Below are 26,253 nucleotides of genomic sequence, written 5' to 3'. Positions count from 1 at the left end.
TATCTCTCCGAATGTTCATAAATCCTGCCTCTCAATCCAATTATGTATTGCATTGAACTGCTGCTGCTAAGTTAACAAATTTCATGTCACATGCCATTGATAATAAACCTGATTCTGATTCTGATTCCTGTCTAACACATTTTCAGACTCTACAACTCATTCTTAATTATATTTTTTTATTCACACGATTTGTCTTCCTTTGCACATTGGTTGTCTGTCGGTCTATTTAATGTATTAATTCTTTTTATAAATTTGTGCTCAGAAATTATTTTGTATTCCTTCATTTTACTGTACATGCCGGCAAGAAAATGAATCTCAAGCTAGTATATGGTAACTTATATGCATTTTGATAATAAATTTACTTTGGAGTTAAACTTTGGATGGGCTGCTTGGAAGTAAAGCTGGCTATTGGGTCTATAAACAATGTGGCCAACTGCAAGGTGTCCTGAGATGACACCAGTAATACATCTGCACCACGGCAATTTACTAGCTGCTCCTCAAGGTCAACTAGACATAGGCAATAAATACCACCCTTGGCAGAAACATTCACATCCTTTGAGCACAACTAAAAGCTAAAAGGCTCAACACCTTGGACACTGACACTAAAGTATTATGCTAAGCCGCTGTGCTGATCTGCTATCCTGCCACTTGTTGCTACCATTGATATTAATGGTATTCTCTGCAGGACTCAGTGCAAAATATAAATAAATTATTGACTGGAATGGCAAAGGAGCCAAAACCGTGGCCAGTCTAATTTTGTTTCTGATCTTTTAATGATACAGCCAGTAATTGCTGTTTAAGACATGCACTGTAGATTAGAAAGACTTTGCTCTTCCTTATTCTGTCCACACCACTGGTGAATTTGCTGTGCCAGCCCAGTGCCTCTGGAATATGCTGCTTTTCTTCACAGGCTGGCATTACTCCCCATTTCAGATCAAGGAAGCCGTGCATTCAAAACATTGGCAGTGTTAAAATTTGAGCTACTAAACTCGACAGCTTCCATGCTATCGCTGAGGAACACCCCTCTGTTTTGAGGCTCCCTGTCCTATTATGTCCCAAACTGGACAATATTCCTTCTACCAAATAATGTCAGACAGGCCGAAAGAATGATTATTTAACTCTCACAACACGCTGGAGGAACTCAGCAGGTCGGGCAGCATCCGTGGAAAAGATCGGTCGGTGTTTCGGGCCGGAACCCTTCGTCAGGACTGAAGAGGGAAGGAGCAGAGGCCCTATAATACCAAGGGGCTGGAGACTACCTAGATGGTATATGAGGTGTTGTTCCTCCAACCTGAGTTTGGCCTCATCATGGTAGTAGAGGACGTATGGACATAGCCGAATGGGAATGTGAAGCCGAGTTGAAGTGGGTGGCAACCAGGAGATCCTGTCTGTTGTGGCGGACGGAGTGGAGGTGCTCGACGAAGCGGTCCCCCAATCTGTGTCGGGTTTCACCGATGTAGAGGAGGCCGCGCCGGGAGCACCGGATGCAATAGATGACCCTAACAGACTCACAAGTGAAGTGTTGTCTCACCTGGAAGGACCGTTTGGGGCCCTGAATGGTGGCAAGAGAAGAGGTGTAGGGACAGGTGTAGCACTTACACTTACAGGGATAAGTGCCGGGTGGGAGATCTGTGGGGAGGGACGTGTGGACCAGGGAGTCGCGGGGGGACTGCAGAAAGTGGAGAGGGGTGGAGAGGGAAAGGTGTGCTCAGTGGTCCTGCTGAAGGTGGTGGAAGTTGCGGGGGATAATGTGCTGGATCCGGAGGCTGGTGCGGTGGTAGGTGAGGACAAGGGGAACTCTGCCCCTGCTCTGGTGGCGGGAGGATGGGGTGAGGGCCGAAGTGCGAGAAATGGAGGAGATGCGGGTGAGGGCATCTTTGATGACGGTAGAAGGGAAACCACCATCTTTAAAGAAAGAAGACACTTGAGATGTCCTGGAACGGAAAGCCTCATCTTGGGAGCAGATGCGGCGGAGACGGAGGAACTGGGAATAGGGAATGGTATTTTTGCATGTGGCAGGGTAGGAAGAGGTATAGTTGAGGTAGTTATGAGAGTCAGTGGGCTTGTAGAAGATTCCCCTATTCCTTCTTCACCTTTCCTGCCTATCACCTCCCCACCTTCTTTATAGGGCCTCTGCCCCTTCCCTCTTCAGTCCTGACGAAGGGTTCCAGCCCGAAACGCTGAATGATCGTTTCCGTGGATGCTGCCCGACCTGCTGAGTTCCTCCAACGTGTTGTGAGTGTCACTTTGACCCCGGCATCTGCAGAGTATTTTGTGCTGAGAATGATCGTTCAAAGCCATTGTGTATATTTTAAGCCAGGGGTTCCCAGTCCAGGGTGCACAGATCCTTTGCTTAAGTTTGGGAACACCAGCTTTATGCAGAGGTTGATGAGTTCTTGATTAGTCAGGGTGTCAAAAGTTATGAGGAAAAGACAGGAGAATGCAGTTGAGAGGAATACTAAATCAGCCATGATTTGTGCAGCACATTTGATGGGCTGAATGGCCTAATTATCCTCCTATATCTTATGACTTTCTGAACATAGTTAACTTTGAAACTTGAAAGACACATTGAAAAAGCCTGAGGATAATTATGACAAGGTCAGGACAAATACATTTTGGTATTTGCCCCACCATTGTGCTAATTATTTTCAGCTGGTAGCACTCTAGCCTTGAGGTCAGAAGGTTGAGATTAAGTCATGTTCCAGGGATTTCAGCTGAGAGTTTAAGGAAGCACCACAATGCGGTATACTTTTATGTATTTATTTATGTGTTTATTTAGAGATACAGCACAGAACAGGCCCTTCCAGCCCAACGAGCCGCATCCTCCAGCAATCCATGGATTTATCCTTATCCTATTCACAGGACTATTTATAAAGACCAATTAACCTTCCAACTGGTTCATCTGTGGAATGTGGGACAAAACCTGAACACCAGGAGGAAACCGACATGGTCACGGGGAGGAACATGCAAACTCCTTACAGGCAGCAGCAGGAGATGAATCTGCAGAACACTGAGGCTGTCTACAAGAAGGGACAGAGCTGTCTCTATTTCCTGAGGAGACTGAGGTCCTTTAACGTCTGCCGGACGATGCTGAGGATGTTCTACGAGTCTGTGGTGGCCAGTGCGATCATGTTTGCTGTTGTGTGCTGGGCAGAAGGCTGAGGGTAGCAGACACCAACAGAATCAGCAAACTCATCCATAAGGCCAGTGATGTTGTGGGGATGGAACTGGACTCTCTGACGGTGGTGTCTGAAAAGAGGATGCTGTCCAAGTTGCATGCCATCTTGGACAATGTCTCCCATCCACTACATAATGTACTGGGTGGGCACAGGAGTACATTCAGCCAGAGACTCATTCCACAGAGCGTCACAGGAAGTCATTCCTGCCTGTGGCCATCAAACTTTACAACTCCTCCCTTGGAGGGTCAGACACCCTGAGCCAATAGGCTGGTCCTGGACTTATTTCCTGGCATAATTTACATATTATTATTTAACTATTTATGGTTTTATTACTATTTATTATTTATGGTGCAACTGTAACGAAAACCAATTTCCCTCGGGATCAATAAAGTATGACTATGACTATCACTGGCATCGTAACATGATAATGTCACTACAGTGCCAGCAACTCATGTTCAATTCCCACAGCTGTCTGTAAGGAGTTTGTATGTTCTCCCCGTAATCATATCATTATGCTGCTACCATGCTACACGTACCTATTTTACACCATACCTCTATGACAATAAGAAACTAACTCAGATTTTAATGCACTCAGACCATACCATATAGGAGTAGAATTAGGCCATTTGGCCCATCGAGTCTGCTCTGCCATTTCATCATGGCTGATCCATTTTCCCTCTCTGACCCAATCTCTTGCCTTCATGCCCTGACTAATCAAGAATCTATCAACCTGTTTCTTAAATATACCTAATCACTTGGCCTTCACCGCTGCCTTTGGCAACAAAATTCCACAGATTAACAACTTACTGGCTCAAGAAATTCCTCCTCATCTCCATTCTAAAAGGACACCCCCCTAGGGTTGCCAACTTTCTCACTCCCAAATAAGGGACAAAAGTAGCAGTCAAATACGGGACACTTGTGTTTACCCCGAGAAAGACTACCATGACCATGAAGCCTTGCGCGGTTACCTGTGAGCGCATGCGTGTACGTGCCGATTTTTTTCTACAAATTGGTTTTGGCCTAATCTTCCCGACTACACTGTCCATACATTATTTCTACTTTATATAGGCTGTGCATTTATCATATCATTCCTGCTTTTACTAAATGTTAGTGTTATTTTAGGTTTAATGTGTTGTGGTATGATTTGGTAGGTTATTTTTTGGGGTCTGGGAACGCTCAAAAATTTTTCCCATATAAATTAATGGTAATTGCTTCTTTGCTTTACGTCATTTTGGCATGGAAGGTTTCATAGGAACGCTCTGCCTTCGCAGGGGAAATACAGGACAAGGGCGGTCCCATATGGGACAAACCAATTTAGCCCAATATATGGGATGTCCCTGCTAATACACGACAGTTGGCAACCCTACACCCCTCTGTTCTGAGGTTGTGTCCTCTGGTTTTAGCCTCCCCCTCCATAGGAAACATCCTCTCCACATCCACTCTACTGACTCGTTTCAAAATTCCATGGGTTTCAATGAGATCCCCTCATTCTTTTGATTTCCAGTGAGTACAGGCCCAGTGTGTTGGCGCGTGGCCAAGTGGTTAAGGCGTTCGTCTAGTGATCTGAAGGCTGCTAGTTTGAGCTTTGGCTGAGGCAGCGTGTGTGTCCTTGAGCAAGGCACTTAACCACACATTGCTCTGCAATGACACCGGTGCCAAGCTGTATGGGTCCTAATGCCCTTCCCTTAGACAACATTGGTGTCGTGGAGAGGGGAGACTTGCAGCACGGGCAACTGCTGGTCTTCCGTACAACCTTGCCCAGGCTTGCACCCTGGAAACCTTCCAAAGCGCAAATCCATGGTCTCATGAGACTAACGAAAGCCTATATACAGGCCCAGAACAGTCAAATGCTCCTCTTACGACAAGCATTCCAATCCCGGAATCATTTTCGTGAACTTCAGAACCTGTCCAGCAGTAAACTGTTACTGAAGAATCAAAAATCTGAGCATTGTTCTTAAGATGAATCTTCATTTATCAGTCGTACAGTACTCAGCCAGATGGAAGTTAGTACAGGGTGGGGAGTTAAATTACTTGGGCACTTTATGCCTGACAAAAGCCTTCAAATCAAAGTAAATCACAGCTGTTGTTTTATTGAATCTGAGAAAATGTAACAAAGATCACTGTCATACTGCAAGAACATAGGATTATAATATATAGCAGCAGCATTAGGCCATTCGGCCCATCGAGTCTGCTCTCCCATTTAATCGTGACTGATTTACTTTCTGTCTCAACCCCATTCTCCTGCCATCTCCCCATGACCTTTGACACCCTTACTAATCAAGAACCTATCAACCTCCACTTTAAACATACCGAGAGACTTGGAACGAACACTCCATATGCCTTTCTGACATCATGGGGTGCCACAGCAGTGTAATGCTCTCACAGCCCCGGGTGTTGGGATTTCATTTGGAGTTCAGTTCCGGCGTCCTCTGTAAGGAGTCTGTTCGTTCTTCCCGTGTGCACGTGGGTTTCTTCTGGCTACTCCAGTTTCCTCCCACAGTCCAAAGAGGTACCAGTTAGTAGATTGATTGGTCATGGTACATTGTCCTGTGACTAGGCTGAGGTTAACTCGGTGAATTGCTGGGTGGTGCATCCTGGTGAGCCAAAAGAGCATGTTCCGCACTGCATCTATTTATTATTATTTATTGTATCTCAATAATAAATGAACAAATAAATAAATCATCCTGTGGAAGGAGTTTTGTCCTGCTTTGGGAGATATAATATGACAGGGAGCCTCAAAACAGAGTGGTGTTCCTCAGCAATGGCAAGGTAACAGCCCACTTTACCTGCTCAAATTTCACAGTCAACATTTGAACACACGGCTTCCTGGCTCAGAAATAGGAAATAATGCCAATCTGTGAAGAAAAGCAGCGTATTCTAGGGGCACTGGGCTGGCACCAACTCATTCACCTGTCGTGTGGGCAGAACAACAAAGCAAAGTCTTTTTAATCAAACAACACACACAAATGACTGAAGGAACTCAGCAGTCCAGGCCGCATCTATGGAAAAGTGTACAGTCAAAGGTTTGGGCTGAGAATCTTTATCAGGACTCGGCCCGAAAAGTTGATTGTACTGTTTTCCATAGATGCAGTCTGGCCTGCTGAGTTCCTCCAGTAATTTGTGTGTGTTGTTCTAATAAAAATGTATTCCATTTTGTGGTTGTGTGTGTGTATGTGTGTGTGTGTGTGTGTGTGTGTGTGTGTGTGTGTGTGCACGCATGTCTTTCAATGAAAAGGATGAAAGAGATGCAGACAGCTACATTCCAGAGATTCCTCAAACCCATAACCTTTCTGTGGATCAAGCTGCACAGACAAAGGACGAACACAACCCCAACCAGATTAGCAGGGCCACATTTGCACCTAATTAAACCACGTCCTGTCAAACTCATTACTTCACGACCTCATTCCGCTTTGCCTGTGGAACAATGCATTCAGTCACTGATCAAGCTCCACACTGTGAACTAGGCAGCAGAGGATCAAACCAATAAGGTGATGCCACAAAGAATCTCCAGACCCTCAGTTATGCAAGCCACTAATTAATTCAGGAGCCAAGTCAACAATAAAGGCCAAATGGCAGGCAAAAGGGTGTAAAATTCCTTTAATGTTGCAGTACAAATGTCATCCTCAAGTCTGATGTTTTTTAACATTAGTTTATAAACCAATTAAAACCATTTGGGTTGACCTGCACCATATCCTTTTTCAGGAGAAATTCTGCGAAGCAAGACACAAAAATGCTGGAGGAGTTCTGTAGTTTAGGCAGCATCTATAGAAATGAATAAACAATCGACATTTCAGGCCAAAACCCTTCTCCAGGACTGGAAAGGAAAAGGGAACATGCCAGAATAAAAAGGTAGAGGGAGGGGCCATATACTTTCTATTTGTTACGTATTGTAGCCAATATTATAATAGTGAACTGCAGAAACCTTAAAAATTAGGATTGATTCCCTCTTTATAAAGAAACATCATTTTAATGGTATTAATCAGTGCCACTGGCTTGAATTATTCCGGCATTCTACAGTAATCAATCAGGAACTGATATTACCCTAAAGCCGCACACACGAGGAAATCTGTAGATGCTGGGATTTCAAGCAACACACGTAAAAAAAGATATCTTCTTCCAGTTAGTGCTGACGAAGGGTGTCGGCTCGAAACGTTGACTATACCTCTTCCTATAGATGCTGCCTGGCCTGCTGCGTTCACCTAAAGCCACCAGGTTCGTGAAGAGGCATGGATAACTTTCCGAACTGATTTTGTGACTGCAGACTCTTATTCAAGGACTCTTTACAACTCCTGCTCTCACTATTGCAATTCATGCTCTCACAGTATCTCACTATTTGCACAGTTTGTCTTCTTTTGCACACTGGCTGTTGTCAGTCTTTGTGCATAGTTATTATAATCTGTTACATAGTCATAGTCATACTTTATTGATCCTGGGGGAAATTACGTTTCCTGTAAATGCCTGCAAGAAAATGAATCTGAAGGTAGTAAGCGGTAATTTATTCATTTATTGAGATACTGCACGGAACAGGTCCTCCCGGCCTTTCGAGCTGCACCCATACTTAACCCTACCCTAATCTCGGGACAATCTACAAAATCCAATTAACCCACCAACCATTATCTCCTTCTCTGGGAGGAAACCGAATGCAGTTGGGGGGGAGAACATACAAACGCCTTATAGACTGCGGCAGAAACTGAGCCGCGATCTCACGGCTTGTGCTGTAAAGTGTTACACTAACCTCTACACTACCAGGCCACATTGCTATCATGAGTTCCTCAGGCTGCTGAAACTGATATGAAGCACACTACCTGTGCAACATTTAGCCACGCCCTGCATTTCTTGGATTGATCAGCCCTAATTACATCACTCGTTAAAGAGATTCCTTCCTCTCCAGCCCTGTACCTTTTCTTCCCGCCTGGATTCAGCTATCTCCTTCTAACTATCCTCCTTCCCATTGCCCCAGCATCTCATTTTGTAGTCTTTCCCATTCCTTTCCCGTTCTGACTATGCCTTTCCATAAATGCTCCCTGACTTACAGGGTGCCTCCAGCGGTTTTGTGTGTGTGCTGCTTTAAGGGAGTTTCTCCAGCACAACAGTTTTCCAAGTGAAATAACTTTGTTTTGTTGTGCGATCATCTGTTTGCTGAACGTCCAGTCATCCTCCCCACCCTAGACTCTATTCAGTACCTATCACAGTGTTGCCAATGGCAACATAGCAACCTTTGACTGCTAAATATTCAAAAGTTATAAGGGAGAGGTTGGGCAAGCTGGACTTTAGTTCTTGAAACATAGGAAACTGAGAGGTGACCTCACAGCGGTATATAAAATAAGAGGTCTCAAGGAATGGCAACTTAAATACCTTAAATATACCCGATTACCTGGCCTCCACAGCTGCCTGTGACAATGAATTCCACAGATTCAACATTCTCTGGCTAAAGAAATTCCTCCTCATCTCCATTCTAAAAGGATGCCCCTCTATTTTGAGGCTGTATCCTCTGGTCTTAGATTCCCCCACCATAGGAAACAGACTGTCCATATCCATTCTATCCGGGCCTTTCAACATTCGAAAGATTTCAATGAAGTCCCCCCTCATTCTCTTGAATTGAAGCCCAGAACCATCCAATGCTCTACATATGGCAAATGCTCCTTTCAACCCTGTAATAATTCTCGTGAACCTCCTTTGAACTATCTCCAGTGTCCGCACATCCTCTCTGAGAAAACAGATCCAAAACTGCTCACAATACTGCTAGTGAGGCCTCAGCAGCGATTTGGAATGAGCTACCGGAGAGAATGGTTGAGGTAGGTACCATGATAACACTTAAAAGACATTTGGCTTAATACATGGATAGGAGGGTTTGGAAGGAGATGGGCCAAATCAGGCAAATGGGACTAGTTTGGTGGACACCTTCGTTAGCATGGAAACACTGGGCTGAAAAGTCTGTTACTGTGCTGCATGACTTACAAAATACTAATTTCAATCTCTACTTGAAAGCATTATTAAACTACAAACATGTGGGGTAGAAGGGTTACTTTTATAGCTCTGTTTACAAGCCAACCCTAACACAATTGTTCCTCGCCCCTCTGCCAAACACAACGATGAACAGATGGTCAGTAACCCAGCCTGACCAATCCATCAAGACTAACTTGCTGCTCATGACTAAAGGACTCCTTTCTGGTCCCAGTACACTGGTCTCATCAATTTCAGCAGTCGCAACAAATGTGATAAAAAGCCCAGAGAAAATTCACCGCCCAGAACAAGGAACCAGCCTCGAAGGAAAGTGGGGTGGTGGGGTGGAGATACGTGTCTATCAAGGAGGAGTAAGGTGCTCCTTCCCACCGCTAGACTGCAGGTTCTCTTGCCTAAAGTGTTGCACCTGCTTAACCCTTCAGTCAAGGACATGTGAAGCCACGGGAGCAGGTGGTGGATGCTCGTATGAGCAGCCGGTGCACATCACAAGTCCTGGTGTTGTGACCACTGACACCAGACAGACAATCTCTGAAGTGCATTGATAATGGCTGGGGTCACCTGCCCAGAAGAAGGCAATGGCAAACCACTTCTGTCGACAAATTTTGCCAAGAACAATCATGCCCATGAGACCATGACTGCCTATGTCACACGACATGGAACACAATGATGAGGAAGGAAAGGAGCAGTCCTGCCAGGAATGAGGCTTATATGGACACTGAATGTATAATGTTAGCTCAAATGCGCCTCTGCCTGCACGCATGTGTTTAATCCGGACCAAGCATCGACATCCTGCCACTCAATGTCACTAAGACCAAGCACTTGCTTGTGGACATCTGGAAGGGGAGCCAGGAGAATGAGCAGCAGTCCTCATTAAGTGGTAAGCAGTGTTAAGTTCCTGGGTGTCAAAGGACCTCCCCTGGGCCCAGCACATAAGTGTGATTATGAAGACAGCCTCTACTTCCTCATTGCCAGTTATATTGACTGACTGCATCACAGCTTGGTATGGAAGTACCAATGTCCTTGAATGGAAAATCCCACAAAAAGTAGTGGACAAGGCCTAGTCCATCATGGGTAAGCCCTCCCCACCAATGAGCATATCTACATGAAACACTATTTCAGGAGAGCAGCATCCATCGTCAGGGATCCCCACCATCTAGGTCATGCTCTCTCCTCACTGCTGCCATCAGGAAGAAGGTACAGGAGCCTCAGGACTCACACCATCAGGTTCACACCAGCAGTTGGTGGATGGTCTTATGATGCAGCTGGTACATATCACAAGTCCTGGTTATGTGACCATTGACGCCAGGCAATCTCTGAAGTGCATTGATAATGGCTGGGGTTACCCATCTTGTTACCATCCCTCAACCATCAGGCTCTTGAACCAAAGGGGATAATTTCACTTGCCCCATAATTGAATTGTTCCCACAAACAATGGACTCACTTTCAATGACACTTCATCAAATTTTCTTTACATTTATTATTTATTATTATTATTATTATTTCTTCCTTTTTCTATTTGCACTGATTGCTGTCTTCTGCACTCTGGTTGGGTGCCCAAGTTGGTGTGTTCTGTCATTGATTCTATTATGGTTATTATTCTATAGACTTGTTGAGTATGCCCACAAGAAAATGAAACTCAGAGTTGTATATGGTGACATATATGTAGTTTGATAATAAATTTACTTTGAACTTTTTGAACATCTCAAAGTATCTATCTTGAGCCCAATATATTGACGCAATGAGAAAGAAGGCACACCAGTGGCTATACTTCAATGGCAGTTGGAGGAGATTTGATATGTCACCAAGGATTAACACATTTCAACAGATGCGCAGTGGACAGCATTCTGATTGGTTGCATCACCACCAGGTATTGAGAGACTAGTGCACAGAATTGAAAAGAGCTGCAGAGGGTTGTCGAATCAGCCAGCTCCATCATGGCCACTAATCTCTCCATCATCAAAAGTTAGTACCTTGAGAAGCCAGCATCCATCACTGCAGACCCTCGTCCAGGGCATACTCTCTTCTCATTACCAGCATCAGGGAGAATGTACAGGAGTCTGGCAACATAGGTTCAATCTTTTCGGAACAGCTTCTACCCCTCTACCATCAGGTTTATGAACAATACCTCACTATTTTGAACACAAGAAATTCTCCAGATGCTGGAAATCTAAAACAACACTCACAAAATGGTGGAGGAACTAAGCTGTTCCGGCAGCATCTCTGGAAATGCATAATCAGTCAACATTTTGGGCCGCTACCCCTCTTCAGGACTGAGAAAGAAGGGGGAATATGCCAGAATAAAAAGTTGGGGGGAGGGGAAAGAGACTAGCTGGAAGGTGATGGGTGAAGCCAGGTGAAAAGGTCAAGGGCTGGAGAAGAAAGAATCTGATAGGAGAGGAGAACGGGGACCAGAGGAGAAAGGGAAGGAGGGGACCCAGAGGGAAGTAATAAGCAGGTGAGAAAAAGTGAAAGGTCAGTGTGGGGAATGGGGGGGGGGGTGCAAATTTGTATACCTGGAGGAGAAATTGATTTTCTTGCCATCAGGTTGGAGGCCACTAAGATGGAATATAAGGTGTTGTTTCTCATCCCTGAGGGTAGCCTTATTGTGCCACAAGAGGAGGCCATGGATCAACATGTCAGAATGGGAATGGGAGTGGGAATTAAAATGATTGGCCACTGAGAAGTTCTGCTTTCCAGCATATATAGACTTTCTCATATTTGCTTATTTATTTCCATATATGCTGCCTGACCTGCTGAATCCAACATTTCGTGTGTGTTACCTCACTAATTAACTCTTTCTGCACTATTTATTTACTTCTCATATTTCTTATCGTAATTTATAGTAATTTTTATGTACTGCATTGTACTGCTGCTGTAAAACAACAAATTTCATAACATCTGTGATAATAAACCTGATTGTAATCCTTTCCTCAAAACAAATTAAATGGAAATGTACATGAGGTAAATGTCCCTCTTGACAAAGACCACACAGCAGCTTACAAACACAGATTGTTCAAGGTCACGCAAAAAAAACCAACTACAATCCACCTCAATCTGAGCTATCAAACTATCTAGATCATAAGCAGTTTAATTTTGATGTCTCCCCACCTCCATGGCTTTCTCTGAAGGTGTGAGCTCATTTCTGGTGGGGATAGTTAATTGGATAGCTGTTGTGGAAGATTCTGTCAGACACAATAGATTGAGTGTGAATTGAGCATCAGCAGTGGGTGGTCTTGATGTCAGAATGCTGTCCCTTCAAATCCCACTTCCTACACTGGAGCAGAATGGAGACTTCAGGATCAGAATCAGGTCACAGAATACAGTATGTGGTGTCTTTTTTTTCGGGAGGCCATCCAGATGCAATATGAGGTGTTGGGGGAGCAATACCTCATAATCCTTTTGGGTAGCCTCCGACCCGATGGCATGAACATTGATTTCTAAAACTTACCGTAATTTTGACCGTCTTCCTCTTCACTTGTTTTCCATTCCCCATTATGGCTCATCTCTTACCCATTCCCTTCTCCTCACCTGCCCATCACCTCCCTCTGGCGCCCCTCCTCTTTTCCTTTCACCTCTGGTCCACTCAAATCTTTTCTTCTTCAGCCCTTTACCTCTTCCATCTCTCACCTCCCAACTTCTCACTTCACACCTCCCATTCCCCCCAACTTACATTCCCACCTATCACTTGCCAAATTGTAGTCTTTCTCCTCCCCCACCTTCTTATTCTGGCTTCTTCCTCTTTCCTTTTCAGTACTGAAGAAGGGTCTTGTCCCAAAACATCGACTCCATCCCTGTCCATAGTCGCAGCCTGGCCTGGCTGGGTCCCTCCAGCATTTTATGTGTGTTTCTTTTAACCTACGCTAAGATCGATCTGACTATTCTCTCCCACATTGTCTTCCAATTTGTTTTCTTCCATGAGCCAAACCTCTGATCTAATCTCTGAGGAAATACGTGTGTTCAAAAGTTCAACGTAAATTTATAATCAAAGTATGCATTTTGTGTTTGTTGCTCAATAACTTCTGTATTCCTTTTATTCTGTTGATGTATTGATATGTGGCATGGTCTGTTTGGTAGGCACACAAAACAACTTCGGCTCAGTACTTGTGACAGTAAAGGACCAATACCAGTTTACCAAATTCTGTTTATGCATTTTTTTTCTAATGCCAATTATTCTATGTTAAAGCGATTCATCGCTGCAACAAATAGTATGCCTTTCTTCACCCACGGGGTCAAACGGTAGCACAGCGGTGAGCACGACTCTTTGCAGTACAGGTGACCAGGGTTCAATTCTTGCTGCTGTGTGTACGTTTTCCCCATGACCGCGTGCTTCACCTCTGGGTGCTCCATTTTCCTACGGTGGTCCAGTGATGTATCAGTCAGTAGGTTAATTGGTCATTGTAAGTGGTCCCGTGATTAGGCTAGGACTAACTTGAGGGATTGCAGGGCTGTGCAGCTCGAAGGGCTGGGAGGGCCTACTCTGCGCTGGATCTCAATAAATAAATTTTAAAAATTAAACTTGCAAAACATGGACCAAAACACCCATAATACATCTGAACCATAATCATAGAACACCACAGTACAGAAACTGGACCTTCAGACCATCTATTCCACGCTAAACAATTACTATGCCTCGTACCATCAACCAGCACCCAGACGACAGCCCTCCAGTGCCCTCCCATCCATGTAACTACCCACATTTCTCTTAAATGTTGAAATTGACCCCACATCCAGCACTTCGCAGGCAGCTCATTCCACACTCACCAACCAGTTTACAAGTTTTCACCAAAGAAACAAATACTAGGAACTTATCTCCTCTGCAAATCAAGGTATGGCTGCCCTTTATTGATTCCAAAGAGAGATCCGCCAAGCAGATTACGAGGCTCTGAGCAATGAGTTATAGAATTATACAACAAAGAACAGGTACTTCGGCTCTCCGTGTCTATGTTCATCATAAAGTACTTGTCTATATTCATCCCAGTTTCCAGCAGGTGGTCTACAACCTTCAATGTTATTTCAGGGAACTCATCTCAAAGCATCTTGAATGTGCTGAGTGTAACTGATATCCTCCACCCATTACTAGATTTGAACTACTCTCTATATGATTTTTTAGACTATAAAACACATGGCCATTCAGCCCATCGAGTCTGCTGTGCCTTTCCATCATGGCTGATTTATTACCCCTCTCAACTTATTATCCCTGTAACCTTTCACAGCCTTACTATTCAAAGTCTTCTTTAAGTATACCCAATGGCTTGTCCTCCACACCCACCTGTGGTAATGAACTCCATCCTCAGGCTAAAGAAATTCCTCCTCATCTCTGCTCTAAATGGATGTGCCCTCTGGTTCTAAACTCTCCCACTGCAGGAATCATCCTCTCTATCTACAGTACTGTGCAAAAGTATTTTGATATTCTATTAGGTGATAAAGAGGTTTTTGTAATTGGTGCAACACAAACCAATTGCTGGGGGAACTCAGCGGGTCAGGCAGCATCTATGGAGTGGAATAAACAGTTCATGTTTTGGGCAAAGACACTTCATCTAAACTATGATGTAAGGTCCTGATGAAAGATCTCAGCCCAAAACTTTCACTGTTTATTCCTGCACATAGCTGCTGCGTGACCTGCTAATTTCCTCCAGCATTTTGTGTGCTTTGCTCTGGATTTCCAGCATCTGCAAAATCTCTTCTGTTTGTAATTGGTGCATTGTGATGATGGATGACTAGACTAGATCTTGGTCATGTGTCATGTAAAGGCTTTATGAATTCATTCAATGGATGTGAGTTTCACAGACTGAAGTTAATTGGCAAGCTGCCCTTGAGAAAGTGGTGGCAAACTGTCGTTTTGAACTGCTGCAGTCCTTGACACGTGGATATCCCCACATGATATTAGGGAGAGAGCTCCAGGTTTCAACCTAGAGACGGTGAATAAACGGCAATATATTTCTGAGTCAGCTCCTGTGTAGGTACAAGGGGACCTTCTAGGTGGTGCTGTGTCCCGTACATTTACTGGCCTTTTTCTATCTGGTAGAGATTGTGGGTTTGGAAGGTGCTGCCCAAGGAGACCTTATTTATTTATTGAGATACAGCGTGGAATAGGCCTTTTCAGCTGTGCCGCACAGAAATTCCATGACTTAATGAGAGACTAATCATGGGACAATTTACAATGACCAATGAACCTATCAACTGGTATGTCTTTGGACTGTGGGAGGACACCGGCGCACCCAGAGGAAACCCATGCGGTCACGGGAAAAACATACAAACTCCTTACAGGCAGTGATGGGAACTGAATTCGGGTTGCCAGCACAGTAAAGTGTTGTGCTAACTCTATGCTACCCCCACAGTGAGTTGCTGCAGTACACCCAGTATATGGTTTAAAAAAAACTGCTACTGTGCATTAATGAAAAGCACAACACAGACCAGGACCTTCGGCTGACGTTGTGCCAACCTTTTAACATATGAGATCAATCTAACCTTTCCCTCCTACATAGCCCTTATTTTTCTATCTACAAGTTTCATAAATTACCCTAATGTATGTTTCTCTACCATCACAGCTCTTGGAGTGAGGTGTGAGTGACTGGCTGTGGATGGCTGCCTATCAACTTGGTTCCTACGTACTGTATGGTGTCCAGCTTCTTGAGTGTTCCAATTAGTTAGGAGGTGAGTTAAATTCTGCAGTATCTTTAATCTCTGCCCTTATAACTACTTTGTGTACATGGCAAGTCCCATCCAGGAACACCATCCGTGTTGGACAACTTATCAATGGCGACTTTATTAGGTATACCCGCTTGTTAATGCAAATAGCTAAACAGCCAATCATTTGACAGCAACTCAATGAACAAAAGCATGCGGGCACGGGCATTCCCAGAATGGGGAAGAAATGTAATTGGCATGATTTTGACCACGGAATGAATGCTGGTGATAAGACGGGGTGGTTTGAGTATCTCATAAACTGCTGATTGTTCAAGCACAACAATCTGCAGAGTTTTCAGAGAATGGTGCAAAAAAACAAAAAGCTTTCAGTGAGCAGTTCTGTGGGCAAAAACGCCTTGTTAGTGAGAGCGGTCAAAGGAGACTGACCAGACTGGTTCAAACTGACAGTAACTCAGATAACCACACATTACAGCAATGGTGTGGAGCAGAGCATCTCTGAGCACACAACACATTGAACCTTGAAGTGGATGAGCTACTGCAGCAGAAGATCATGAACATACATTGAGTTGCTGCTACATGATTGGCTAATTAGATATTTGCATTAACAAGCAAATGTACAGGAGTAGTTAATAAACTGGCCAGTGAGTGTATTGGAAATGTGGCGACTGACTCCAAACAACATGCTCCTCCATAGTAACTAATAAATTAAGTTTGTTTCACAGATGTGGCATGGGATATTGTCCAGGACACGTGGAATAACAACACCTTCTTTTCTGCCTTCATTCCAGATACTATTTGAGATATTAATTATGTTATTAGCAGGATATTTATCGAGTATAACATATTGGCATTCTCTTTCCTACTGAATCATCCAGCATTATTGCTCCCTTCCATCACCTCCTTTATCTATATTTCTCAAGCAAGATTAAACTAGGATAGTCAGCCAAACCAGCAGTAATTGATTGAAACATTAATAAATCTTAAATTGCATTTTGGGATATACTAACCCAAAGCAAATTGCATAACTTCATCTGTCGTTCATTATTTGATTTAGGGTTCTAAATCTAACATCTCACTGCACTTTATTCCTTTCTTGTCTTCCCCCACACTCCCCACCAGAAATAAACGCCTCCAGTCCAAGAACTGTCACAATTAATAACTACTTGTATTTGCATAGTCCCTCTAAAAGTGGAAAACACACCAAGCATTTCATTGGATCATTATCAGATGAAACCTGATACCGAGTCACATGAGGCACTATTAAACATTTGACAGTTTTCTTTTAAGGAACATCTGAAAATGTAGAAAAATTTGCATTCAGCAAGGTGCCCAGCTTTACCATCTAGTAACCGCTTAAGTATCCAGAGCTTTACTTGCTGGAATGAGGGAATTGGCCTTGTTCCGGGACTCCAGGACACAGAGGAATGGCTTTGATCGTCTTTGAATGGAAAAGCCAACAAAATGTAGTGGATACAACCCAGTCAATCACAGCTAAAGCCCCCCTCCCCCCACCATTGAGCACATCTACAAGAACCCCTGTCATTCAGGCAATCTTCGCTTCTCATTTCTCATCTGGAAGAAAGTACAGGAGCCTTAGGACCCACACTACCAGGATCAGGAAGAGTTAATACCCCTCAACCATCAGAATAAAGTGGATAACTTCATTCACCCCAACCTAGAAATGACTTTACAGCCCACGGCCTCACTTTCAAGAACTCTGCAACTCATGTTTTCAATATTATTTAGTTACTTATTTATTATTTTTTAAATATTTTGTATTTGCACTATTTGTTATCTTTTGAATATTGGATGCTTGTCCATCAGTTTGTGTGCAGACGTTCATTGGATCTATTGTGTTTATCTGTATCCACTGTGAATGCCCACAAGAAAATAGATCTCTGAACAATTGATAATCAACTTGGATTTGAACTTTGAACTGCAAAGAAATTTAGCTACAGCCCTTGTTCTGCACTGCTTGATGAATTAATAATTGAGGATTCAGAGTCTTGTCCCTGTACCTTTCTCTGCAAGGTGTTTCAGGCGATGAGGCTGTATGGACTGGCTTGGAGAACACAGATACAGGAGGGATCGAGAGATGAGCCAAAATCCAGAGCTGATGTAAGGAATCCCTCACTGCAACACTTATGTGGCATGCTGGTGTCTGGTGTGGTAATGTGTTTCTCATAGACTTGAAGGTTCATGGAGTTACACAGCACAAAAACAGACCCTTCAGCCCAACTTGTTCATGCTGACCAAACTATCTATGCTTATCCCATTTGCCTGCACTTGGCCCATATTCCTCTACAACAGGCATTCCAGCCTGGGCTCCACGTACCCCTTGTTTAATGGTGCTGGTCCATGGTATAAGAAAGGTTAGGAATCCCTATCTATGTACTTGTCCATTAAATGTTGTAACTATACCAGCCTTTACTACCTCCTTTGGCAGCTTGTTCCATCTACCCACAATTTTCTGTTTGAAAAATTTTACCCTTAGGTCAGGTCCTTTTTAAATTATTCCCATCTCACCAATGCCCCTTTGTTTAGACTCCCCTACCCTGGAAAAAAGACAACGACTATCAAGTCTATCCATACCCCACCTAATTGTATAAACTTCTATATGGTCATCATCCTCCTTTCGTCCAGAAAAAATACTCCCAGCCTATCCAGCCTATAACTCAAGACCTCCAGAGCTGCCAAAGTTCATGTGAATCTTTTCTGCACCCTCTCTAGCCTAATCACAAACTTACATAGTGCAGCGACCAGAAGTACGCAATCTGACTAATGATTTGTACGACTCTAATATCACAGCCCAATTTCTATAATTCTTAATGCACTTGCTTTACTGTGCCACACACAAATCAGTCCCCAGTGTCAATGAAAGCATGAATGAAAGGACCTATCTTCACAGAAATCACAACATATGACTCCAAGTGTAACACACACGAAGTGCTGGAGGAATTCAGCAGGTCAGGCAGCATCCACGGAAAGGAATAAAGAGTCAATATTTTGAGCTGATACCTTTCATCAGGATCGATCCTGATGAGGGATCTTGGCCTGAAATATTGACTTGTTATTCCTCTCCATAGATGCTGCCTGACCTGCTGAATTCCTCCAGCACTTTGTACGTGTTATTCTGGATTTCCAGCATCTGCGGAATTTTGTGTGTTTACATTTTTATAAGGATGTGAACATTATTGGCAAATACAGTTTATTTCTAATTCTCTTTGAGCTGAGGAGGTACTTAAGAATCAGCCACAAAATGTTGGTATACATGTGTATGGTTAATTAACAATGTTTGAACTTAATATATCCGGAGTCATATAAGGCTACACCAGGCACGTGTGATAGATGTCCTTCACAGATATAGGTCTCACTTCATCAGGGTCAGGAACAGTTATTACCCTTCAACCATCAGGCTCCTGAACCAGTGTGGACAACTTCACTCACCTCAACTCTGAACTTATTGGACCCACTTTCAAGGACTCGAGAACTCATGTTTTTAGGGTTTTTTTGTATTTGCACAGTTTGTCTTCTTTGAAGATTTTTTTTGTCATTCCTTGTGTGTAGTTTTTCATTGATTCTATCACACTTCTTTGTTCTACTGTGAATGCCTGCAATAAAATGAACCTCAAGTATATGGTGACATATACAGGACATACTATGGTTAAAAAAAATTACTTTGACTTTGAGAATCCAGAAGTTTCACGATCACTATTACTAAGTTCAGCTTTCTTGCCTAAATGTTAAATTTCAAAATTGTTTTATGATTTAAATTTAAATTCTCCAGCTTCCAGAATGAGATTGGAACCCTTTAAATCAAAACTCCTCAACTCCGGTTACTATGACTGATAACTTAAGCTCCCTTCAATTATCCAAATAGATATGTCCACTGTTAAAAGCCATACCTGCAACTGTCCAAGCCCAAAACTTTGCAATTCTCTCCCATAACCTCTCTGCCTATTTTCTTCTTCCTTTAAGATTCCTTGAAATTTATACCATTCAGTGCCCAATAATATTGAAATATTAGACCATAAGACATAAGAGCAGAATTAGGTCATTCACCCATAGAATCTGCTCCACCATTTCATCATGGCTAATTTATTTTCCCTCTCAACCCCATTCTCCTATCTTTTCCCCATAACTTTGGATGTTCTTACTAATCAAGAACTTATCAATCTCTGCTTTAAATATACCCAATGACTTGGCTTCCACAGTCATCTGTGGCAAAAAATTCCACAAATTCACCACCCTCTGATTAAAGAAATTCCTCTTCATCTCCTTTCTGAAGGAATGTCCTTGTATTCTGAAGCTGTGCTCTCTGGTCCTAGACTCCCTAACTATTGGAAACATCCTCTCCAGGTCCAATCTATCAAGGCCTTTCACTACTCTATAGGTTTCAATGAGATCCCTCTTAATTCTTCTGTACTCCAGCATGTACAGGCCCAGAGCCACCATTCGCTCTTCATACATAAACTGTTTCATTCCTGGGATCTTTCTTCTCAACCTTCTCTGGACCCTCTCCAATGCCAGCACATCCTTTCTTAGATAAGGGGCACACAATTGCTCCCAGTACAATCGCTCAAGTTGTGCGAAGTTAAGCTTTGTTTGAGAGTAGCTCTCCAAAGCTCCGAGATATGTTGGTGTGTCTACACCATTCAGGTCCTGAACTGACGGGCTACACAACACCTCTTGCATGATTGGAATATCTCCTCTTGCACAGTTATTTTTCTTCACTGTCTTGTACAAGTTATGTACGACTCATGTTTTCTGTGTGTCTGAATCTAGGTGTTGCTGTCAGTAAGTTTTCATTGTCCCTGTAGCTCACCATAATTGTGCATACGACAAATAGAATTGACTGGACTGGACTTGCTAAGGGTGGTACTCAAAATGGAAGTAAATTTTATTTTAATTAGTGAAGGGAAAGTGAAGAAGGCAAAACTGGTGTTCTCAAAAGCCAAACTTTCCAGAGTGAAGGTGAATACCGGGGAAGAACAACAGTGAGGAATATCCCAGAAAATTTTAGTGCTGAGCACGTGTAGTCCTTATTGACTGGTGATCAATTCAAGGAACTGCACTCCAGTGAGATCTAAGCCATGGCAGGCAAGTGTGTCTGAATAAAATAAAAAATCCATACATGGCTAGAACATCAAATGATTTGTGTCAGCAAAGTTTAAATTCATTCTTGTAAAAATCGCAGCCATCACGTTTATTGCACAGTTGCACCTGTAGGGGACAGGACACAGACATATCAGTGTTCAAACAAATGTATTTGACGAGGGGTGGGTGAACCGAGGAGGATTCTTTAAAAGTGACAAAAACTGTAGATGTTCCCTTGACTTGTGAAGACAAAAAAGGTGAGTCCATAATTACAAGAGAGAATCACCCATACATCCATCAGGTAATCCGTTACCCAGAGAAGTTGAGAGAAGGTGAAATCTGCAGCCACAGGTAAATAGCAGAGACACAGTCAAGGTGAAGCTGGATTTTGGAGCCAGGAGTAGATGGAGTGGAGGTGGTGAGGGAACGGGACAGCAGTGGAAAGAGGCAGCTCATGTGAAGCATAAAGACCAGAATAGATAAGCCAAAACCTGATGGCCTTTTCTCTGTACCGTCCATTCAAATGCAGTTCTGTGATGATCAGTTCTGTGAACACACAGCGGCGGTCAGTTCCGATCCTCGTCAAGTCTCTCAAAGCTTCCTGCACAGTGGAGGAGGGCTGGAGGAGGTGGGGAGTGTCCCCCCTCGGACCTTTCCATCAGCGGCTTCTCTCGCTCTCAGCGTTCCTTTGGCTCCCGTCTCTCCCATCATGGCACCCCAGTGCCTTTGCTGCTGCCTTAGTTACTTTCCGTTTCCTTCACTCAGACCTCGCTGGTAGTCAGGTATCTCCTTACCTCCTGTGGGGCAAAATGACGGGTTTTGATACGGAAGGGAATAATTTCATCACCAGTACTGGCTGCCACTGCACCTCAAACCCAAATCCCTACCTCAAAACTCACCCTCGATCTCTCGGTTGAGACCCTCGCCTGGGCCCCCTGTGTTCCCTCTAGTGGTGAACGTCCCATGGTATACTTCATAGCAAAATTAAAGAGTGGCTAAGTGTTTTGGATTCTCGCTGTCCCTCAAGTCAACATCAATAAAGTAATACTAATTGGTTTTGCCCCACGCAGTTTGTGGGAGCTAGTGACGTGCAAGATAGCTGTCATGCATCCTGACATTATAATTTATAATTGATGTGGGACCTCAAGAATCTGTGAAATGAGCATTTTGAACACAAACCTCTCCCCTTATCAGCAAGGCAGCTAGCTCAGAGAATTTTCACACTGAAGTAATCTGATGTGACAATATATTCAGTAACTAAAGAGTCTTTTTGTATCTCACCAGATCACTGCATAAAGGTACGATGCCCACCAGCTCACAGAGATTTAGGTATAAGAGTATTTTTCCCGAAAGGAAACCATCTATTTTAGGATACGTGGCAGGCACTGCTCACCTGCCCCAGTACTGTGTTATGAAGACACTCCTTGTAAAACGAGTTTGGCAAGTAATTGAAAAAATAATGTTAGTGCCGAGAGATCGTGTGTTGGTGATAATGCACGTAGTCTGAAATTTAAGCAGGGAAGTTACTGTTAGACACAAACACGAGGAAGTCTGCAGATGCTGGAAATCCAAAGTAACACACACTGAGGAACTCAGCAGGCCAGGCAGCATCTATGGAAAAGAGTAAACAGTTGACGTTTCGGGCCATGACCCTTCATTGGGACAGTTACTGTTAGCTTCAAGCTTATCGGAAGAGCCTTAATGTGTAACAAGCACAAGACACAACACTATACTGTACATCTGGCTAAGGGCAGACTGGAAATCAGTAAAATGATAACCTCTGGCTTGGGTCAGGTTTGGATTGGCCATGGTCAGGAGTGGACAGGTTTCAACTTTGCATCTGACCTCCGGGTGATGAACCTTGTGTTCATGAGTTCGATCACCATTCACTATTCAAGAGGGAGCTGCACTACATGAGATCGCCCTTTGCTGTGCCATGGAGAACAAGCTGCAGCTGTGAAAAGAGAGACTGAACAACCAGAAGACCCTCCATCAGGTCATCTAGGCCTGAAACATTGTATGCTTATTCCCTTCCATAGATGATGCCTGACCTGCTAAGTTCCTCCAGCATTTTATGTGTGTTACTGTAGATTTTCTACATCAGCAGAATCTCTTGCGTTACTCATTTAAATGGGACAATCTGCGAGGTAATATTGAACCTCTAGGTAGAACACATTGGAATATTGTGTTCAGTTCAGGTCGTTTCATTATAGAAAGGATATGGAAGCTTGAGGGAGGGTCCAGAGAAGATATATGCTGCCTGGTCTAAAGACTAAGACATGAGGAATGGCTGAGTGAGCTAGGACTATTCTCTTTGGAGCAAAGGTGGATGAGAGGTGACTTGATAGAGGTGCACATACAACATGATAAGAGGCATAGATCAAGTGGGCATCCAGAGACTTCTTTCCCAGGGAGAAAGACAAATAAAGGGCCGCATAATTTTAAGGTGATTGGAGGAAAATACAAGGAGAGGGTGTCAGAGATAAATTTTTTTACACAGGAAGTGTGTGACGTTTGGACATCATGCTTGGTGATGGAGGCAGATACAGTACACTTGGAACATTTAAGGAAATCGTAGATGGGCACATGAATGATAGGAAAATGGAGGATGAGTAGGAGGGAAGAGTTAGATTGATCTTAGGGTAGGTTAAAATGTCGACACAACATCATGGCTGAAGGCCTACGCTGTGCTGTCATATATATAACATGTTGGAGGAACTCAACAGGCCAGGCAGTATCTATTGAAAAGGGTAAACAACCAACGTTTCTGGCTGAGAACCTTCATCAACCCGAGACGTCTACTGTACTCTTTTCCATAGCTGCTGCCTGGCCTGCTGAGTTCCTCCAGCATTTTGTGTGTGTTGCTTGGAATTCCAGCATCTACAGATTTTCTCTTGTCTGTGCTGTAATATTCTACGTTCTATTCGGTAGCCTGGGGTTCTATTCATAAATTAGCAGGGTCCCTGAGGCGAACCAGAAGAGTTTCCAGCTACAATTTTTTTCTCAGAAGTGGGTCCTATCCCACTGACTTAGTATTGTTAATGGACAGACACACACAAAATGCTGGAGGAACTCAGGTCAGGCAGCACATATGGAGGGAAATGAACAGTTGACATTCTGGGCTGGTGCACAGGACGAAGGAAGGTGGTGGGAGGGGAATAATGTTCTATGTTCTATATAAAGGCAACAAGGGTCATCACATTTCAAAATGTCTTCATAATTGTACCTTAAATTACATGGTGGTGTTATTTCAGAGGATCTTTCTCAGGCCCAGCATGTAAGTGCCATTACGAAGAAAGGATGGTGGTACCTCTACTTCCTTAGGAGTTTGTGGAGATTAGGCATTACATCCAAAAATTTGACAAACTTCTGAAGATGTGTAGTGCAGAGTATATTGAGTGGCTGCATCACATCCTGTTGTGGACACACCGATGCTCTTGAATGGAAAATCCTACAAAAAATAGTGGATATGGCCCTTCCGACAACTGAGCATATCTAATGGAGCCTTGTCGCAGGAAAGCAGCGTCCATCATCAAAAACACCCACCACCCAGGACATGCTCTCTTCTCACTGCTGTCATCACGAAGAAGGTACAGGAGCGTCAGAACTCATACCACCAGGTGCAGGAACATTTGTGACCCCCTCAACCATCAGACTGTTAAACCAGAGGGGATAACTTTACTCAAGTTCACTTACCCCATCGTTGAAATGCTCCCACAACCAAAGGACTCCCTTTTAAGGATTCTTCATTGCATGTTCTCAATACTTATTGTTTATTTATCTATTATTATTTCTTTCTTTTTGCATTTTCACAGTTTGTTGTCTTCTGTACACTGGTTGAACACCCAGGTTGTGTGTTTCATTGATTCTGTTATGGTTATTATTCTATAGGTTTATTGATTACGCCCACAAGAAAATGAATCTCAGGGTAGTATATGGTGACATATATGTACCTTGATAATAAATTTACGTTGATATTAGACATTGTAACCAGCAGTAAACTTTAAGAATTGTTGGTGAGAGACTCAGTGAAACATGTGATGTGATGATTACAAAGAGCATAGACAGAAGGTACACAGAAATCAATTAAAAAATTAAGACAGATATTGATCAGTTGCCTATAATCGAAAAGCTGTTCAATTGTCAGAGCAACTATCCGTTTCCCATCACCACGGGTATCTGCCGATTAAAGTGCATAAGTTTTTATTGAAAGGCTGGGGTAGGTGAGCATTTTAACACTGGCTTCGGACTACCCATCCCGCTGTAGGAAATCCTCCAGTCTATGGAATCACATGCAACTGTGACAGCTGCTGTTGGGATGCACAGTCTGTGACAGATATGCAAATCCTGCTCCCAGCATCCGCACTGTGTCAAGTAGCGATAACATGTCTGGAAGGGAACAGTTCACGGATTTCAATAATTCTCCTGGTCTAAACTCTGATTTTCTACAGCAGCAGCTGAATTAAATTTCACAGCTGAATGGGAGTTTCAACACTGTCATTTCCATTCCCATTTTCTCCACAATGGTTAATACAATCCATTAAACCCTGCTGCAGAAGCTGTTTATCCGTGTATCTCACTGCATTTCAATGACCCTATAGTAATACCACGTAGACTGGGATTAAACGAACCAACACTCACATCTACAGTGTAAGAAACTTCTTCGCGCAACCTCTACAGACAATCAGAAAGAGGGAGTCGTCGCAGAATAAGTACGATTAGACTTTGACACTTTGATTCTTAGTTTGCAAAATAGTGGATTACCTATTCCGAAATCTAGACTCCAAGAGAGTGACCTTGTATTCGAAGAAAGAATTCTCAATGGAAAATGTAGTGGATGCAGCGCATTAAACCACAGGAAAAGCCCTCCCCACCATTGAGCACAGCTACATAGAGCATAGGACAGGAAAGTAGCTTCCACCTTCAAGGGCTCCTACCATCCAGGCCATGCTCTCTTCTTGCCACTGTCAGTGGGAAGGAGATACAGGAGCCTTAGATCCCACACCACCAGGTTCAGGAAGTTATTACCCTCCAACCATCAGGCTCACCAGCATGGTTAGCTTCACTCTCCTCAACCGTGAAATGATTCCACAACCTATCGGTACACTTTCAAGGAATCCACAACCCATTTCTCAATATCAATTAATTAATTCATTCATTCATTTGCTTGTTAGTTTTGTATTTGCACAATTTGTCATCTTTTACATATTGGTTATTTGTTTGGCTTTGTGTACAGTTATGCATTGACTTTATTGTGTTTCTTTGTAACTATGCAAATACCCACAAGAAAGTCAATCTCAGGGTGGTACACGGTGACACACTGTGTATGTACTTTGATAGCAAATTTCCACTCAATGCTCCGCCC

At 43.3% G+C, this 26,253-nt stretch overlaps 1 protein-coding gene across 5 annotated transcripts in view; it reads right to left on the bottom strand.

Moving 5' to 3' along the window:
* The window catches only part of LOC134349117 (protocadherin-1-like), a 524,282-nt gene that overhangs the window by 442,351 nt on the left and 55,678 nt on the right, over positions 1 to 26,253 (bottom strand). For 2 of the 5 annotated variants that reach the window (XR_010018591.1, XM_063053004.1), the window contains one exon: positions 6,296 to 21,685. The exons of the other annotated variants lie outside the window; for them this stretch is intronic. Coding sequence is in view for 1 of the 2 variants with exons in the window: in XM_063053004.1 (XP_062909074.1) it covers positions 21,650 to 21,685 (36 nt within the window). In the remaining variant the exon portion in view is untranslated. Of the gene's footprint in view, positions 1 to 6,295; positions 21,686 to 26,253 lie in introns of those variants that run through there. 5 annotated transcript variants of the gene reach the window in all.

Source organism: Mobula hypostoma, chromosome 7 (genome assembly GCF_963921235.1).
Source record: "Mobula hypostoma chromosome 7, sMobHyp1.1, whole genome shotgun sequence".
In the NCBI taxonomy this organism is placed as follows: Eukaryota; Metazoa; Chordata; class Chondrichthyes; order Myliobatiformes; family Myliobatidae; genus Mobula; species Mobula hypostoma.
The sequence above is the reverse complement of the archived record's forward strand: the minus strand, read 5'-3'. Positions and strand labels throughout refer to the sequence as shown.